Consider the following 20621-nt stretch of genomic DNA (forward strand, 5'->3'; position numbering starts at 1 on the left):
TCAGCTTTTCACAAAATTATTTCTCCTGCATATGGAATTATTAATGCAATGTCATCTTTCCAAATTTGGCAGTGTTTCATCACCTCCATTTTAAAACATAACAAAGCAGTCAAGGATACCTCAAACAAAATTAAGACTTAGGGGAGGAGAGAAAAATAATATGATAGGTTTCCCATATTTTACAGATATATATATATATATACATATGCTACTCTGGATATTGGAGGCATTTGCTATAATTTATTCTAGCTTAAACTTCCAAGTTAGGAGCTAAAGAGATGGCCTAGCACTTGCTACTCCTGAAGAGGATTAGGATTCAGTTCCCATCACATACATGGCAACTCACCACTGTCTGTAACTCCAGTTCCAGGGAATTGGACAGCTGGCCTCCTCTTCATGCACGTGGTGCAGACATACCTGCAGGCAAAACAGCCATTCACATAAAATAAAAATAAATAAAATTTTCAGGATTTCAAGTTTAACTAGAGATAACTCTTGCTATTTTAAAAATATTTCAACTATTATTTTTGATATATGAGTGTTTTTCTTACATCTAAGTATGTATGTCACATATATGCTTGTTAATTGTGGAGATCAGAGACCTCCATACTTGTTGCCTGTTGGATTCCCTGAAAGTAGAGTTACAGAGGACTGTAGTCACCATGTGGCTGCTGAGAACAGAACTCGGGTCCTCTGCAAGAATAACCACTGAACCATCTCTCCAGCCCCTTGATTATCTTTGAGACAGGCTCTTCTCTGCAAACTCTGGGCTAACCTTGTATTTGCCTGAATGCTGGGATTACAGGTATGTCTCATCACATTCAGTTAAATTTAGAAGTCTAACTGCTGGTGATGCATGACTTTAAACCCAGCACTAGGGAGGCAGAGGCAGGCAATATAGTTCATTTCTATATACCAAGTTCCAGGAGAGCCAGAGCTACAGAGAGACTTGTCTCAAAATAGATAGATGATAGATAGATAGATAGATAGATAGATAGATAGATAGATAGATAGATAGACAGACAATAGACAGACAGTTAGATGTATAAGTCTAGCAATTTGTTTTATTTATAGCTGATTCACTTTTTTATTGGGTACACTGTGGTACTGTTATAGTTTTGTATTCTAAATGGCTAGAATCCTGAGAGGTATGGTTAATCTTACGCAATATTAGTCATTTAATCAATTATTCGTTTGAGTCTTTACAGCTTATCTGTTGAGACAATAAGTCATTATTTCCTTGCTATACTTCCATTCTCTTATGACACTAATTTCCTTAGGGAATGATAGGTCTTTATGTAAAGCTGCTAGTTCCCTAGACACTTGACAACTCTTGCCAATTAGCATAGTTCCTTGCTTAAAATAACATACAAGGGCCAGGAAGATGGCTCCGTGAGTAAAGGCACTTGCTGCCAAGCCCGAGAACCTTCGTTCAATACCTGGGACACAGAGAGTGTAAGGAAAGAACGGCTCCCCTCAAGTTGTCTGCTGGCCTCCACACAAGTGCTCCCGCGCCCATACACCAAATGAATAAATAAATGTAATAAAAATAATCAATGAATGAAGACTTGTGTACTGTATCTATGGAAGTTTGGGGAAATCCTTAATTTTGTTAGGCAACGAAGTACGAGGCATTTTAGGGGAATGTTAATTAAGGAAGGAAATGTTAAATCACAGCCTTCTCATTGGTCCCAAGGAAATAGCGATCTGATTATTTTTATTGATTGCAGCCAATATTCTCTGGAGTTACACATTCAAGTCCAATATATGAGTAAAGATTCTATCCCCGTCAGAATCTAAGCTTTCATGGATTCTTCAGTGTATATAAAAGGTCCACATTATGTGGGATGGCTCATAATCCATAAACTGAGGAGTTGAACATGTGAGAGAAGGTATTCATGTATGCAGAGGTGAATGCTGCTTTCTTGCATTTGATGAAAAGTTAAGTACCCCCATGTAGAATGTTGTTTCTCTTCCGCACCTGCAGTTTCCTTTCTGCTGATATTGCTACAGTCCCAGCTCTCTTTCAGCAGTAATTATCTACTCTATGTTGTGCTGAAGTGTTTCTTCTCGGTCTACGGATGCAAAACAGTTCCTTCAGGATGATCAAAAGATAGTACGAGAGGCCACACCTATAAATTAGTTCTCACAAGACAATAAGTTATGTAACACATTTATGAAACACTCTTTTCATTCCATATATCCAGATTTTCTGCATGATCTGGTTTGAGCTGATAGGCAATTCTGTCTCCAGATGACTAATTGCTACATTCATGCCATGCTCACTTAGCAAGCATGTGGTCATGCCTGTGGAGCGTTTTGTACATATTAAGATCCCTGCAAGAACACTGAGAACCTGCACTTAACAGAAATGCAAACATGGTTTATTTGCTATTTCAAAAGGGTTTCCAGAAGAAATAAAATTTTCATTTCAGGATTGCACTGGGTGATTATAAAGATAATTAAGGCATGGCCCATGAACCATGATCTAAGGAAGATTGTGGTCTGTGGGTGAGGCAGACACGAGCAAAACAATTATTATTGTGAAAAGAAAAGCACTGCTCAATAGACTGGAGAGGAGGAAAATCTGAGAAATGTTCAGAGAATGGCCAGTGCTTTAAAGTTCCATAGTAAATAGGGAGGCTCTAGGCTCAGGATTTCGGACTATACGCTGTAGGTGACTGAGATCTGAGAGCCCGAGTGTAGTGGTGGAATCCTGTATTAGTTATATTAAAATAGTATCCTGGCAGCGATGCTTAGACTTATCTGAAGGGTTGTTAAAAAGGCCACTTCAGTCAAGGACTTTTAACTACTTTCTTTCTCGGCATCGTCAGTGCCTGATGCCAAATATGTTTTTAATAAACATTAAACATTTCCGTCATGGCCACAGTACCAGAGTGAACAGATCAGTGAACCTGGTATCATCACAATTGATGTTCTCCCTTCCCCCTTTCAGGACAACTCTTCAGCTTAATTGATTTATTTCAAGTATGTATTTCAACTTGTTTTATGGAATAATAATGGTATAAAAATGATGAACCAGCATTTACAGAGAACCATAATTGTCCGGGTTAGAGAGACAGTGCCGTGGTTAAGATGTTCTTCCAGAAGACACGATTAAATTTCCAGCACCTACATCAGGCCTCTAACATCGAGAGGCACCTGCAGTCACATAATGTGCATACGAACACACTTACAAAGTGAAAGAAAATCAATTGCTATAGCATTGCAAAATTTTAAAAATCATAAATTTTAAAAATGATTGAGTTATATCATTTACAGTAGAAGGAAAAGGTGATTTCGGTATGCTAAATTTTCCTGGAGCTAGATTAAGAAAATCATCCACAGTAATTTATGAAGTATAGAGAGAAAGTTATCTGTTGGACACACAACAGATTGAAAGCAAACATTCCTTTTTTTAACATGTGCCTTGATTAAGATGATGCTAGAGCCAGACTACTTGGGTTTAAAACTCGATATCACACTTTCTAGCTAGTCTTGAGTAATATACTTAAGCATTCAATGCCCCAGTTTTCTTATTTATGAACTAGGGCATATCATATCTTATCTAGTACTGAAGTGTGGCCAAGTGATTAGAATAGAATTTACAATATAACACGTCCTAAATAAAGCTCAGCATTTAAAAGCTTTTTATCATTAGTGTGGCAGAGATTACTATATAATTTCCCAACACCTGGTCTCTCTTTCTTATAGTAATTGAATCACTAAGTTGTAACTATGCATGTAACTATCTAGCATAAACACTATAGATTCTAGTTTTTTTATTACAGACACATGTGGCCATGGGTCTAGGAGTTAACCAGTGCGATGTAGGCATTAGTACCATGTGGTAGCTGACGAAAACCTTCCTCAAAAGACAACTGGATGTTTACCAACTTCTCAAAGTTTTGTAAGCATGAAATTATTAAAGTTAGTGCAGGTACAGAGTAACAAGAACTATCACTTCTGAAAACATGCTGACATTTATGAACAAATTCAGAAAAAATTCCTAAATACATAGTCTAGAGAAAAGTACAAGTATACTAGGGTACAGGTACAAGGATATCAATGGCTTACAATAAATGTGAAGGCTGAGGCAGGAGAGTCATGAGCTGAGGCAAGCCTGGGCTACATAGTAGAACTTTATCCTAAAGGTGAGGGTAGTGGCAGAAGAAAGAGGAAGAGAGGGGGGAGGGATGAGGGAGGGGATAGGAAAAGGGGAGGTTGGTCTGTCAATTTTGGCTTTTGTCTTGAATGTTGCTGTCCATGGTCAGTGGCACAGTGTAACTTAAACCTGTGGTGAAGCAGCAGCACATCACAGCAGGAAGTCTGTGGTTAAAGTTTTCATGTCATTGCTGGAAAAGGGAGAGATTGACGAGAGTCCCAACATTGCTACTAAGGTTATGACTATAATTTTCATCCATTAGGCCCCATTTCTAAAGGATTATACCTATCGCCTTCCAGTGTTGCGAAGTGCTAGGGACCAATACATGGGCTTCTGAAGGACGTTCTGGATACCAACTACAGTATCCATCGGCAGTGGATGGCTAAAGAAAATGAGGTATATTTGTAGAACATTATTCAGCAGTGAAAGTAAATCAACATGGGTACATTCAACAATACCCACTGCATGGGAGAATGAAGAACCAAAATAACACAAAGCAAGGCTTAAAAACAGGCAAGCTATCATTTAGACTCGGGCAGAACATTCTGAAGAAAAAGCAAGGCAATGATTAGTACCAAGTCAGGATTACAGTAATTTCTAGGTAGAGAGAGGCATCCTCCAGGGAAGAGCTGTGATTAAAAGGGAAACACGGGGCTTGTGAACGTCTTACCGTGTTCTGTGCTGTGACTGGTGCAGAGGTTTCATGGATGTTTCTTAACATAGTTTTTGAACTACATATTGTCTTATGTACTTTTGTATATGAATATCGTATTTCACAACCTAAACTGCAGACACACAAAGAAACAGGGATCCTTTAGCCTCTACTTCATTCTTTCCTCTATTGTGCTAACTCCTAAATACTGGCTGGGACCATGAGGATAGAGAGCACAAAAGGTCTATCACGGTAACGAGACAGAACGATGTCTCTAGGGACTGGGGTGGGCAGAACTGTCCTATCAATACAGAACTCCTATCTCTGGACTTTTAGTATTATTTTAAATGCCCTGTTATTTATACCACAAGATCTTATTTTAACCAATATACTTATCTAGATATAACCTCAGTAGGGATGTTGGCTCTCCAGTCCAGTCCTTCCTCTCCTAGCGTCAGTGAAATGAAAAACTTTGCTGTAGCCACACACTCCTGCTGTGGTAGTCTGACTCACTACAGGCCCCAGATGTTTAAAAAGACAACCTACCCAACAGAAAAATCACATAATATATACATACGTACATACATAGGCAATGTGTATAAGAAGAACGCCAAAGGACTCATAAACACCTAAACAGTGGTCAATTATCAAATATATATAAAGTACGTGGTATGCTATACTGTCAAATTTTTCTCAAGAGCAATATATTCAGTACTGCTGCGTACTCAGGAAAAAGATCCCTCTTGGCGTTTCTCATATAAAGTGCTATATACTTTTGGAAGATAAACAAGAAGTATCTACCACAGTTGAAACATTTTCATGGCTTGAGACAGCAAATAAAAAAAATTCCATAGAAATTACTCAAGAGGAGATATCTAAAAATTTCACTGTGACATTATTTGTTCAGGTGAAATCCTGGAAGCAATCATTAGTTTCGGGATATCTGAATAAATGATGACACAGAGCTATAGTGAGATATCTCGTTATTTAACTGTTTTTGTTTTAAAGATGAGTTAGATGATTCTGGAAGGCTCTCCATGAATTATTTAGTGACAAATGTCAACTGTCCATTTTCTTCTATTTCTGGCCAACCAACTTTGTATGTGCCCACCGGCTTAGATCTGTAATGATGTGCAGAGAATCAAAAGTCAGAACCTAGATTTTCTTGAAGTTATTTTGTGTCTATGGGGAGTGGCATGCCTGCTCCAGCCAGTGTGTAGAGGTCAGAGGGCAGACAGCTTGCAGGAGTCTGGTCTCTCCTTCCACGCCGTGGGTTTCAGGGATTGAACTTGGGTCATCAACCTTGGTGGCAAGCACCTTAACTTGCTAAACCATTTCATTGGACCTGTAAACCGGATTTTAATAAATATTACCTTAACCTGGGAGTCAGGACAGAAATGACGGTGACTTCTTCTGCACATACATACATGTCTTTGAATGATTTTACTGGTTCTAGTAGAGTCTGTATACTTTTATAATTAGAAAAATTGCATAATTTTGGTTTTAATGAAATGTGTAGAAGAACGCAAAGTAATGTATCCCCCTGGTAGGTGAACACCTATAAAACTGTTGCTAAATGATAACCCATACTATTGAAACATGCGGCACAAGCCTGTACAAAATAGAATGATGTAAGTGACTTAAGGAAATAGCTTATCTCACTGATATTTCACAATAAGCGTTTCAAATATTAACTAGAAAGAAAGAGATGAATTAGTAAAATAACTAAATATACATTACTTCGTGTAATCTCCTGGAAGAAGCTCGGTGCCAAGCTGTGCCACGAAAAAGAAAGCAGAAGTTAAGAAACACAAAGGAATGGGCTGTTCATTATCATTCTAAGTTAGAACGTGCGCGGGAGTGGCCATCCATCAAGATACAAAATCCACACGCTCCCATTCAAAGCGTATTTTCCTGCCCCACCTCAGATGTTCTTCCTCCGGTTCTGCACAACCACCTGGCCTCACACCTATGGTTGCCTCCTCCCGTTTGCCTTCTCGCTTTCCCTGCAGCCATTTGATCGCTAAATGCTCTTAAAAGTTACCTGCGGAAAAAGCTATTGGCCATGCGTTGCTTCTGGAGACTTTAGCTAATAACATGGTAGCCCGGCTAAGAATAAATCCAGACTCCGCTCTTCCAGACTTCCGGCCGCCATGGCCTCTGTCACACCTCACAAATGTCACACCTCACCCAGGCTACCAGGGTGGGAACGGGCTTCGGCTCTGGGAACGACGTGCAGAACGCCCTAGACTCTGACATCCGGGCAACTGAGGAACCGAGCCAGAGGGCGGAGTCTGGCCTGGCCAATGGGAGTGTGGCGTTCAGCCGCCATCCGTGGACACGAGGCCTGTGGGCGGGGACATCGTCTCTGGTGGACCCAAAGCGGGAGGCGTTACCTCGTGTGAGAGAAGGAAGAGCCTGCTCCAGCTGAGGGTAAGGAAAGCTTCCACGCGGCTGAAGTATGGCAGCTCAAAGTTCTCCAGAAAGCCGATTTCTGCGCTGTGGTTAACGTAGCCGAGCAGGGACGAGGTCTCGAATCCAGCTTCTGCCCCGCCTCATTCGGGGTTGCAGGGATTCTTGGGCCTGACAGGCTAGTGGGTTTCCACCCAGCTAGTTGCATAGGCTATGAGAAAGTAAACAAAATGCGCCTCTTTTACAAATTTTACAGCCTCCCCTACCCCAGGGTAGGGGGAGGTTCTTATGAGGTTTATATATGGAAAGGAATGGAAAGGAGTATGGAAGGGGAGAAAATTCGAGAATGTCTTACGAGGTTTATGTATGGAAAGGTGTATGGAAGGGGAGAAAATTCGAGAATGCCTTCATGTACTGGAAGAAGATGTGTCTCAAAGATTCACACTCTTCTTACCTTGGGGGCAATATGTTGAAATAGGAGCGGCAGGGCTGCGTCCCCGGCACCTGGCCGCCCGCATGGCTAGCTTATGCCCAGAAATAATTACACGGAAACTGTATTCTTTCAAACACTGCCTGGCCCCGCTAGTTCCAGTTTCTTATTGGTTAGCTCTTACATATTGTTCTAACACATTTCTAATATTCTGTGTAGCCCACGAGCTGGCTTACCAGGGAGGATCTTAACCTGCATCTGTCTGGAGCAGGAGAATCATGGCGACTCCTCTACTAAGATTCTTTTTCCCAGCATTCTCTTCTGTCTACTCCACCTACCTAATTTTCTGTCCTATGAGGGCCGAGGCAGTTTCTTTATTATTAACCAATGAAAGCAACAGATAAGATACAAGACCCACCTCCATCAGCAATATTGGTAAAAACTACCCCAGCTTTGCGTTAAAAATCCTGACCTAATTATTGGGTTTATGTGCATGTTGAACCATTCTGAGAGGAAGTGAAATCTTTAGAAGTAGATTTAAAAATAAACCTAGGAAATTACTACAATTTACAAGTGAATCTTTAAAAAAAAAATTACTTCTGGCCAGTGTGATGACACACAGCTTTAATCCCCACTCTCAGGCAGATTCCTTGTGAATTTGAGGCCCACCGAAGTGTGACCTTGTCTCAAAAATCAACAAAGCAAACCAGAAAAAATTAATCTTGACTGTGATTATGCTTGTGTATGTGTTTGATTGGCCTTTAAATATCAAGCCAACTTATCTTTTCTTCCCATGCACCCAACAAACTAAGGTGGGTTCAGAGAGCAGTTATTCAGCACAGTAGACTTGGCATATGCAATTCTGGTAGTGAAGGCCATGTGCCTTACCGTAAGTAGTGTGAGTGTCAATGATTGATATCAATACAAAAACCACTTTCTCCCAAATAGTTGATGAGCATGATGAATCTAAAGTCGATAGAGATGCTAGGTGTTACAAGTAAGGACAGAAAATTGAAAATAAATGCAAACCACAAATTGAGTGGGCAAATTAAGAGTTGGGTTTTTTTTCTTTTTTTTTAAAAGTCTTTCAGTTCACTTATATAATGATACACAGTCATGATTTTCTGAGAAAACATAACTTTAAGACATAAAAAATTGGGACTAGAGCCATGACTCAGTGGTTAAGAGCACTGCCTGCTCTTTCAGAGGAAATGGGTTTGATTCCCTGTCCTTAAATGGCAGCTCTCAGCATCGGTAGCCCCTGTCCCAGGACATGCAAGGGCACCAGGCACACACATTGTGGTATGCAGACACACATGCAGACAAAACACTAGTACACATAAATCAAATTTTAAAAAAGAAATGAAAGTTCTAGAATCATTGTTTGCTTCAAAGACTATAATGTATGGAAAGGCATAGAGTTGTAATGATTATAAATATCCTCAGGGATAATCAGCAGTTTAAAAAAATTTCATGTTGGCATTAAGAGTGGGTGTAGCACCTAACTGACCCCATACTTACTGATATTTAAGATTCTGTCAATATTAAAACTAATCTGGATCGTGCATCTGCTCAGTTTAATTGAAAGACTGTAATATCTAAAAAACTTCTCTGTTACTAATTAAAATAATTGTGTTGTGGGTTATGTTAGAAGTTTGTTTTTAAGTTTTTCAGCAAGTTGAATAGTTAAGGATGTTCTCTTTGGGGCAGTAAGAGGATCTGAGTTTGATGCCTAGGACCTTCATGGTAGAAGGAGAGAATAGAATCCCACAAGTAGTCCCTTGATTTCCACACAGACAGTGACACAATTGTGCATGCATGCACGCGTGTGTGCGCACGCACACACACACAATAAATAAAAATGTATCAAAAAGTTTACAAGAAGAATAGTCACCTGATGATAACTGAAAACAGGGATATATTATAGCCCTCTCCTATAGATGGAATCTTCAGGGGTTTTCTTTTTGTTTTTGTTTTTTTTTTTTGTTTTGTTGTTGTTTTTTTTTTTGAGACAGGGTTTCTCTCTGTAGCCCTGGCTGTCCTGGAACTCACTCTATAGACCAGGCTTAAAACTCAGAGGTCTGTCTGCCTCTGCCTCCCAAGTGCTGGGATTAAATAGGCGTGTGCCACCACCGCCCAGGCTATATCTTCAGCTCTTCAGACTTAAGAACGTAACTTTACATAAGACAACAGGTAAATCACAAAAAAAATGAAATAATAATTAAAACAGGTGTCTTAGTTAGATTTGTATTGCTGTGAAGAGACACCGTGGGGGCTGGAGAGATGGCTCAGTGGTTAAGAGCATTGCCTGCTCTTCCAAAGGTCCTGAGTTCAATTCCCAGCAACCACATGGTGGCTCACAACCATCTGTAAAAGAGGTCTGGCGCCCTCTTCTGGCCTTCAGACATATACACAGACAGAATATTGTATACATAATAAACAAATAAATATAAAAAAAAAAAAGAGACACCGTGGCCGCAGCAACTCTTATAAAGGAAACATTTAATTGTGGTGGCACACTTACAGTTCAGAGGTTCAGTCCATCGTGCATGCATGGTGGCATGCAGGCAAGCCTGGTGCTGGAGGAATAGCCAAGCATCCTACATCTTGCAGGCAGCAGGAAGTTGACTGACTGTCACACTGAGTGAAGCTTGAGGAAAAGACCTCAAGGCCCGCCCCCATAATGACACACATCCAGCAGAAGGTGGGACCTGGATTAAAGTGTGCCCTCCAGCCTCGAGGTCTGGATTAAAGGTGTGTGTCATTCAGCCTCCAACAAGACCACACCTCCTAATAGTGCAACTCCCTATGAGTTTATGGGGGCCCAAAACACTCAAGCTACCACACTAGGCCAAGAGCATTTGTATTATAATATGTACTTAACTCAATAAAATGTTATTGATAAACTATTATGTGAAACATCTGATTGACATCTGGATTTCTTGAGACTATTTTGTTGCTTTTTGCAAGGATAGGGCTTGAGCCCAGAGCCTTGAGCATGCTGGTCAAGTCCTTGACCACTGAGCTATCTCAGCATCCCACATACTTTATTCAGAGAAGGCGTCACTGTATAGCCCAAACTGGCTTTAACTCTAAATCCACCTTCTTCCTCCTTGGTGCTTAGAATAGAGGCATGCATCACAACATTCCACTCCTTCCAGATGTTTTAGATGGCAAAAATATTAGCTATTTGATATACCGGGTAACTTCTAAGGCACAATTCCTTGAATTCTCAATGTGGGAACCATCTTGGCCTAATTACTTGTTCTAATTGCTTATTGTCTTATTAAGTAGATTGGTTGAATTTCCAATAGTCTGTGGCCCTGATAGCTTTATCATGCCATAGTTGCTTTATTCCGGGTGAACTAGCAATTAGAGAATTCTAGCTTCAGGCCTTTTATTTTCTAAGTAAGAGAACAGATATAATTTCCCAAGTCTTACTCTATTTCTTTTTTAAATAGGGTTTAAGAAAACTTTTAGTGCCTCCCACTATGTTACTACTTTTTAAAGATTTATTTATTTTCTTTTTATGCATATAGGTGTTTTTGCTCAAGTGCCTGTCTGTGCACCAGCACCTTTGGAGGTCAAAAGAGGGCTTCAGGTCCTTTGGAATTGGAGTAACAGACAGTATTGACAGGTGGGTGCTGGTACTCAAACCTGGGTCCTTGGCAAGAGCAGTCAGTGTCCTTAACTGCTGAGTTATCTTTCCAGCCCTCTACTTCTTCATGACAGAGTTTTGACCTTGGTTATTTAATTTCAAAATCATTTGCAAAGCATAATAACCCTAGATAAAATACCGTGTCAGTCTTTGCCACTGACTCCAGCTTCCTTTCAACTAAATTATCATATTAAACATACTTGACCCAGCTTGTATAAATTAAATTACAAGAGAAAATATAGAAAAATGTATAATAACACATATTATTTTCATATTAGATTTTCAACCACAAAAATAAATGTTACTTTATACTTTACTTTTATAATTTAGAGCCTTTTGAAAAATAAGTGAACCAAAGATTCGTGGTTAAGAGAGATTTCTTTTATTCTCAGCTTTGCTATTTTTCCAACATTTATTTTATTTTTTTTATTTCTAGATAGTGAACTCTGTGTGTCTTTGAAGGGAAGAGCTATGTTTTCGGCATTCAAATATTATGCAATAGACTATTTACATGAGGTATGATGTTACTGCCGTCTATCCATTTACTAAAAAATATTCTTGAAAACATATTATGTGTATCTAGTATATGATAATTTTCAGTAATCCACAGGTTAATCTTTAATTGCTTTCAGGGTCATTAAAATTACTTTAGGTTTTATAGCAATTAAATACTCATTGTGTGTATGTGTGTGCGTGTGTGTGTCTGTCTGTCTGTGTGTATACATATTCTTGCCGTAGTGTGTATGAACAGGTTGAGAGGACAACTTGCAAGAGTTGATTCTGTCTTTTTGTTGTGTGGGTCCTGGAAATCAAACTCAGCTCATCAGCATTGGTGATAAGTGCCTTCAATCTCTGAGCCAGCTCACCCGCCCTAGTTCAACATTTTTATGTTGTTTTGTTTTTGTTTTTCAAGTCAGGGTCTCTTTCTGAAGTCCTGGCTGCCCTGGAACTCACTTTGTAGACCAGGCTAAACTCAAACTCACAGAGATCCACCCACCTCTGCCTCCCTAGTACTGGAATTAAAGGTGTATACCATCACACCAGGCCTTAGTTTCAACTTTTAATGTATCTTTAAAAGTCCACTTTTGTAAGGGACTTTTGAATTAAATAATTGAATAGCAAAGTAAGTGTGAAACTACCTGAAGAAAATAACGAGACTTTTACAAGTTTTGAGGGTGTTTACTAACATTCTGAAGTGGTCTTCCTTTAAGAGACATGGGAAATGGTGGCACATGCCTATCATCCCAGTACTTGGAAAACTAAACAGCAAGATAAGTTTCAAGCCACCCGGGGCTGTATAGTGGTACCCCACCTCAAAAAAAGAAAAGAATACAAACATAAAAAGAAAGAACAGGTACAAAAGTAATCCAAGTCATTGTTGTTGTGACAATAACAGTGTGTCTTGATGAAAAAGATACTTTGTCCATCTAGTGGATTATGTCATTTGATCAGTGTAAGTACCCACACATCAAATACAGGTTTTACAGCTTCACCATTAGCTGAGTGTCTTAAAAAGATGTCAGAGAGGAATTTCAAGTCCAGGTATATTGTTAATAAATGTATTGCAGGAGATCACGTAATAGTTTATTGTTCTTATGACCTTAAATGACAAGTTAAAATTTCATTTCCGTTATTACATTAACCTTCCCCATTGACTAGTACAAAAATATTGCAGTAAACTAAAACTCGGTTGCACTTTATGAGATTAAAAAATATATATATATAGTCATCTTTAGGTTTTATTTATTCTCTCATAATTGAGAGACACAAATATGCAGTTATAACATATGCTTGGATTACTTGCAAAAATGCAGATACTCAAGAGTCGTCAAAGATATTTTCTTAACTCCTGGTTACTTATTAATGCTGGTGTATTGCACTCCATGGTGGAGGCTGAGAAATGTCAGCTCTTGCAGAAGGTGTGAGACTTTATAAAGCTGACTAAGATGTATTAAGAGCCACTCAAATAACAATATGAAGATCTGACAAAGTAAAATTGCTTAGCAGACAATAGAAAAAAATGATCTGAATATCCAAGGAGTCAGAGATGTCTTACTAATTCATGTTTTCACAAATTAGCTCCTTTCTGACCAAAGAAGAAAAGTAATGCCTTCTGTGTTATCATATAGTTTATGAAAAACTTACCTCAGAAGTAATCGTAAACACAATTTATTAGATGTAAATTGTTTCTTATTACTTTCTTTTTAAATGAAGTACTAATTAAGGTTTTTTCCTGTTTCCGTGTATCTTTGATCCTCATTTTATATAGATCAGTTTAAATGATCTTTTATTCCACTTATTCTGAGATAGTGAAAATCTATCTATTGCTAAGTGATGTAATACTTTTTTTGGTCCAGCACACATATATTTTAGTGTATCATAGAAAAATATTTGTAAGACAACTTGCTTATATTATCCTCAGTTACATGGTTCTTTAATTGGACATTTTATGACAAATGTATCAGTTTTAAAGAAATTATATCAGCTTATAACAATAATATTCTGATTATTAGTAAATAGTGTATGTTAAAATGATTTTTTCATGCAGAACACAGTTAAAGAAAGGATTTGCAGAGATGCTTTATTGCTTCCGATCCCTCCGTGTTTAAATCAAGATAAAAACGTTGTTGATGATGAATATAGAAGTCCATGGACAAGAGGTATGTTTTTATATCATACAAGTTACTTCAGTGTAGTAAATTAAGAAAATTAGGCCATATGACTGAAGAAGGAAAAGGAGGAGACCTATGTGAGCAAATTTTATGTGGTCTAAGACTCTGTAGAACAATAGCCTGAACGTGCCCTCGAGACCACACGACTCAATTTAAGCCCCATTGTGATTGTATCAGAGGAGGGGTCATGAAGCTTGAGATTTGTGCTCCTGTATAAGATAGCCCAAAGGATCCACTTTTCCTTTTTGTCTTGAGGGCATAGCAAGAGGAAGTAGAAGAAACTCTCCTTCAGATACCGAATCTGCTGGATCTTGTTCCCACACTTCCTACCCTACCACGCTGTGAAGAGTAAATGGTCTCAGCTGTGCCATCGAGTCTCTAGGATGTGTGCTGTAGCGGCTCAGACTGCCTAAACAATTGCAAATATGAGAAACCCTTGGACAGTTTTAAGGAAAGGAATAAGAAAAGCCAAATTATATTTCAGAAAGACAATTCTGGTTTTCTAAAAAAAAAAAAAATGGGAAGGGTTGGGGGCTGGGAGTCAAAAGTAGAGACTTGGGGCCTAGCAAGACTGCTCAGTGGGTAAGGATGCTTGCTGCCAAACCTCACAGCCTGAGTTTGAACCTGGGAACCCATGTGATGGGATGTGAGAACTGACTCTGACCTCCACACACATTGTATCCTTGGAGTATAGTAAGAGGAGAATGGATTTGGGTAACATTTAAGAAATGCTTGGGTGATGTAAACTTTTTTTTTTTTTTGGAAAGAAGTCTATTGAGTACCATGAAAAGAGCAATAAGATTTCGAGTAATAAAAGTGCTGCCTCTTTGAAGTAAAATTTAACAATGAAGCAGTCCTCAATTTAAGATGGTGGTGGCCATCGGCACTGGAGGGACCACAGACCCACAGAGGCAGAGGAAGATGAGTCTGTAGAGTGTGCAATGTCTCCAGGACAACTAAAGCAGATCAGGTCTCATGGGAAAATGCTTTCAAAAAGTGGTCTCATGAAATTGGAAAAAAAAAAAAAAAAAAGGTAGTGTGTGGCCAGGTGTGGTGGAGAGAAGCTAAATTAGAGGCAGCAGCAGGGGAGGATGGGGGAGCACGTCTTGCTCAGTGGGGTCAGTCCTAGGCCCTCAGGGAGGCTCAGGCCCACAGCAGGGAGTCACCACTGCTTCAGCTCTTGCCGTTTGCCCTGGAGGGGAGCAGGAAGCTGAGCGAGGATGGAGAGGTGTGCAGTGGCCTGGGGCTGGAGTGGGGGTGCCTCCAGCAGTGCTGCTCAACTTCAAGGTCACCCTGCCTCTGGGAAACAGCAGGAAGTCAGAGACTGGTTTCAGTGATAGCTGTGTTTACTCCAAACCTTGAACCAGACCAATGACCCCTTGCCATAAGTATTTGCATGTAAAACTGTTTGGGCAAAGAAATTTTACTGTGTGACACACAACAGTTTGCAGTGCCACTTTGATGGATGAATGTGCAATGGAGAGGCGGGAAAGGGTAGAGTGAGTGGCGTGCCCGAAGAGAGGCGGAACTAGAGGTGCAGCAGTAACAGGTATGGGAAGCGGGGCCCATAGGGTGGCATGCAGCGGCTCGGAGCTCATGCAGGCTCTGCCCCCGCAATGTGCTGCCCAGCTGCAAGAAAAGCTGGCTCTGAACAACAACAAAATATCAGAGAGGAAGAACAGTTCGGGTTTTGGATTAAGCCTCCTCAAAAGACCTCCATCGTCCATGCCGATACGGGAGGGCAAGCTGGTGTCTGTGGTCAGTGCTGCAGGAGACCCTGCTGGTGTCCCTGTTTTTTTGCTACTGTGGTCTGTGTTGCTGCCTGAGGCCATGTGACCGTCTATGGCCTGTGCTCCCCCCAGAGGCCATGTTGGTGTCTGTGGCCTGTGCTCCCCCCAGAGGCCATGTTGGTGTCTGTGGCCTGTGTTCCCACCTAAGGCCACTGTTTTTCTATGAGGCATGGATGAAGATGTAACATCTTCAAAGTAACAATACTGGGAAGAAGACACTCAGACTGAGATACTACTCATGGTAGAATATGCAAGTGCATAGTTGCATATTCTGGAGCAGAATATGATATGGTCCCTCTTCTTAAGGAATCAAGGATCTAATCTAAGAAGTAATCTATAGAAGCATAAAATTTCAATATAGAGCTGTCTATGATTAAATACCAAAGCTATACTTGCCATATCATGGACCTTCAAGGAAAGAACATCAGAATGAACTGGAATGCTTAATGAAGGCCTTATAAGGCAAAGCATGAACTGTTGAACAGGGTGATCTGGGCATAGTGGTAGTGATGTCTAAGCAAAGAGAAGCTGTGAAAAGGAGGGAGTTATTAGTATACTCAGACGATACTTTTGGGGGAAGCAGATTATAATGATGAGAATCAGAGACCACTTTGGAAAAGTAAGTGTATGTTTGAACAAGTAAAGGTAACTCCATAATGAAAATGATGGATGTTTGGCTTTCTTATGTTAAGAGTAAAAGGATGTTTTAGAAACTAATGTTGCCTGTTCATTTTGGCCTAAGCTGCTTCATATCCGGAGGTGACAGATGATTCAGTCTTGGAACAATGGACAACAAGGTTCTGTGTGGAGGATTTTCCTGAGAAGTATGTGTCCCTAATCCCTTTATCTGTAGAAGATAAACAGTAAGTTCTCCAGACACCGGGAAAAGCCCATTTACCTTCTCACACATTTTTACTTTAGTCTTGAAAAAATTGCCCTCATTGCAAACACAAAGAAGAGGCTAGTTGGAAATTATTTATAGCCTCTTTGTGTCCTTCCCTTATTAGTCTCTTCATTGATGTTTCAAAAGATACACAGAAATTAAGTGGTATTATACTTTTAGTCAATATGTCAATCTTTTGAGCAAAACTCTTTATTTTATTATTAAACTTCCTTTATTAAAAATGCAGACTTAAGACTATTTTCTAGTATATTTATCAATATTGCTTATTGGTTTAGTCATCCTTCAGTTTTAGCTTATTTTTAAAAAACTGGGCCTTGGTTGCAGAACAGAATATAGTAGTTTGGATAATGATGTTGAGAAGCAGACATTGAATATAAAGTACAAGAGCAGTTTGGCAGTGTGTGGTTTGTATCCATATTTCATTCATTTTTATTCTAACTAATAGTCTGCTGTATGGATAGATCCCATTTCACTTACCCCATTCATTAGAAAGGACATGAAGGTTGTTTTTGCTTTTTGCAATTATGAGTAATTCTACTGTTAACATTTGTATACTTGTTTTTGTGTAAACAGTTATCTAGGATTGGAATTACTGGGTCATACAGTAACTGATGTTTAACTGAGGAACTGCCAGGTGTGATCCAATCGGCTGTACTATTTATACTCCTACAAAGTACTTTATCATCTGTCCTTTGTATTAGAGCTGTCCTAGCGAGTTAGAGGATAACACAAAAATAACTATAGGGTTGGGATCACAGGAAGTCATTGCCTCTCCAGCTTAAAGAAACAAAACCTTTGGCGGGTGTGTCCTGCCACTTCCAAACTGGTCCAGCAGGGAAGGGTTCCAAGCTATTACTCTCCTACCTTTGACTTCCCACTAGAAACCAGAGGGGCAAAAGCCTGCTTGCTTTTGAGTGTTTGGTGTATATTCCTCCTTCAGGTGTGTGTAGTTTACAAATACTCTTGTCCTCTGGCTTGTCTTTTCACTTTCCTGATGCTATCCTTTGGAGCACACTTTCAAACTTTGATATTGTTCAACTTGGGTAGTTTTTGTTGTCATGAGTGCACTTAATATTATATGTAAGAAAAGTTTATATACTGTAATGTTATAAGAATTTACTCCTTTATTTTCTTCTATGCATTTGCCCTACTCTTAGTCCCTCTTACTGACTTTCCAGTGCAGAGACACAGAAACAACAAAAATGGACACAGCATGTTACGTGTGTGTGTGTAACAAATATATTCAAAGAGAAAGAAGTGGACTGTTATATAGAGAAATCTTGTCTTGGAAAAAAAAAAGAAAAGGGAAAGAAAGAAAGGGGGCTATTAACCTAAGAGTTGGGAACGTGAGAGGAACTGGTGGAAGGAAAAGGAGGGAAAGTGATACACTTCTATTTCAATTAAAAATATTTTTAAAAAGACATAAACCTAACTATAACCCATAAATGGTGTCCCAACAAACAGAATACAATCCTGAGTACTTGCCATGTCTTACAAAGTCTTTAATGGTTTGTTCTCTGCCTGTCTGCGGCCTCTATTCCAGTTACTCAGACCTTCCTCTTTTTCCTAGAATCCACCAAGCTTGTTTCCTGCTTTAGGCTTTTATGGCTCACTTCCCATCATTATGCAGGTAGCTCCCAAAATAGCTCCTCAGTGGGCCTTAGACTAGCTGCATTCTCTAAGCGCACCAGCATCATGGCTGTTACTCGATGCCTGCATGGCTTGTGATATTAAGTATACTTCACTTTTCACTGCTGATGTTTACTTAGCTGTTATATCTGTCCTTGAGATGAACTTGTGAGAACAAGACTCTGTTTCTTAGTGCAGTGCTAGTTCCAAGGGTAGAGTCCGCACATTGTAGAGACTCATCCAGCATTTTTAAGGAATTAATGCATCACAATGGGTAAAGTGATACCCCCCCCCATGAATGATAATGAAAGAAAGCAGAAACTGTGCTGATGGGACATCTCAAAAACTCCACTATTGAAGGGTTAGGCAAAGGAGGAGGTTCCAGCGGAAAGAAAACGATAATGCTGGAAAAGGAGAAACGAGGAGGACCAGGACAAATTGATCTTCATGCCATTTGTGTCAAGAGAGTTGACTGGGTATTTTACCAAGCACCAATTGTGTCAATGATACTTTTTTCTTTAAACATACTAGCTAAAGGCCTAGCTTCAGAAGTCTATGAAGACCCATATATAAGCAATTACTCTCAATGATTAATACATACAGATCTGGGAGTGTTAAACTAGTTCTTCTTGTATCTTGTATTTTCTTCAAGAATAAGGGAGAAATTTTACAGAGGTTTTTCTATGATTTTCCTTTTATTGAAAATGGATTTTTTTTCACATAATATATTTTGATTATAGTTTTCCTTCCCTCTACCCTTCCGCATTCCACTCACTCTCCCCTCCCATCCATATCCACCTGCTTCTGTCTCTCAGGAGAAAACAAGCAGGCTTCTAAGGATGATAATAAGATAAGGCAAACATAAATGAACATGTTGGAATTGGACAAAAGAAACAGAAGGATACAAGTTTGAGAGAAAACACAAGAAACAGAGACTCACTTCTTCACACACTTAAGAATTCCATTAAAACACTAAAGGGGGTACTGGACTGGGACCTCTGGAAGAACAGTCAGTGCTCTTAACCTCTGAGCCATCTCTCCAGCCCCAAATAAATAAATCTTAATGGAAAAAAAAATCACCAAATGGGGAGCCATTATATATATGTGTGTGTGTGTGTGTGTGTGTGTGTGTGTGAGAGAGAGAGAGAGAGAGAGAGAGAGAGAGAGAGAGAGAGAGAGAGAGAGAGAGATGGGTAAATATATATGTAGTATAAAAGGAAAGGTGTTTTATATATATATATAATGAAAATAAGATTAAAAAATCAGCTTTTAAAGGAGAAGCTCTGACATGACACTGTAAGACAGTGAACCTCCAAAGAAACTAAATTTTCCTTTGGAAGTGGTTATCAACTGGAGATTACTTCTGGGTTAGGGATGAGGGCACGGTGTCTGCTTCTCTCAGCTCGAGGACCCCATCTGTTCCAGAATGATACAGACTGTATGGATGCTGCCTCAGTCTCTGCATCCATGCATGTTGATTTAGGAACTTGTTTTCTTGGTGTCTACCATCCTCTCTGGCTCCTCTAATACTCTTTCTGCCTTCTCTTCCACCGGGTTCCCTGAGCTTCGAGGGGAGGGATTTGATGCAGACATCCTGTTTAGTTTCAATATCCCTCTCCGCCTAATGTCTATCTGTGGGACTCTGTATTTGTTCCTATCTGCTGCAGGAGAAGGCTTCTCTAGTGATGGCTGAGCAAAGCACTGATCTATGAGCATAACAGAATGCCATTAGGAGGTACTTTATTGCTATGTTTTTGGTTTTGTTTTTAGAAATAGTATTTGGTTTTGTCTTGGGTCCCTGGGCTCTCTAGGTTCAGGCTCTTGATCCTCCAAGCAGTATCAGCTATGGGTTCCATCTTGTGAAGTGGGACCTGAGTCAAATCAGATATTGGTTGGTTACCCCATCAAGTGTGTACCACCATTGCACTGGCATATGTTGCAGGCAGGGCACCATTGTAGATCAAAGAGTTGTGGCTGGGTTGGTGTTTACATTTCTCCTTTGGTAGTGTACAGACTGCCTTCCTGTACTAAAGACTTTGAGGTTGTATGTAGGAGCCAGCCCAACTTTCCATCTTCAATGGGTTGTGTAGGTGTTGTCTTCAAAAATGGGGCCTTGCTATCTGTTTGTGGAGAGCAACCTATAGTCTTAAAAACAGCCTGGGTTGTTTGGGGATTCACATGGGACCCCTTTGGCTAAAACTCAATTATAAGTAACCCCAATCCTGGAACTGGAAGCTTCATTTGGTGACAAGGGACAGCCATCTGGGGCTCTGTCTCCTCCATTAGTTGGCGATTTCATTTATATCGCC

The 20621-nt window shown here is 39.8% G+C and overlaps 1 protein-coding gene and 1 long non-coding RNA gene across 2 annotated transcripts in view; one reads left to right on the top strand and one right to left on the bottom strand.

The window, feature by feature from the left end:
* Positions 1-345: 345 nt before the first annotated feature.
* The window catches only part of LOC126515242 (uncharacterized), a 55821-nt gene continuing 35545 nt past the window's right edge, over positions 346-20621 (bottom strand). Inside the window, exon 3 of the long non-coding RNA XR_007595784.1 lies at positions 346-417. This is a non-coding gene — a long non-coding RNA (uncharacterized lncRNA). The remainder of the gene's footprint in view (positions 418-20621) is intronic.
* Positions 11774-20621, top strand: part of Shoc1 (shortage in chiasmata 1) — a 66322-nt gene continuing 57474 nt past the window's right edge. The window contains exons 1-3 of the mRNA XM_050164645.1: positions 11774-11833; positions 13866-13977; positions 16522-16603. Of these exons, the coding sequence (XP_050020602.1) occupies positions 11789-11833; positions 13866-13977; positions 16522-16603 (239 nt within the window). The 5' untranslated portion in view covers positions 11774-11788. The remainder of the gene's footprint in view (positions 11834-13865; positions 13978-16521; positions 16604-20621) is intronic.

The sequence above is a fragment of the Alexandromys fortis genome, unplaced genomic scaffold (assembly GCF_014885135.2).
Source record: "Alexandromys fortis isolate MF-2015 unplaced genomic scaffold, M_Fortis_MF-2015_v1.1 scaffold_18, whole genome shotgun sequence".
NCBI classification, from domain to species: Eukaryota; Metazoa; Chordata; class Mammalia; order Rodentia; family Cricetidae; genus Alexandromys; species Alexandromys fortis.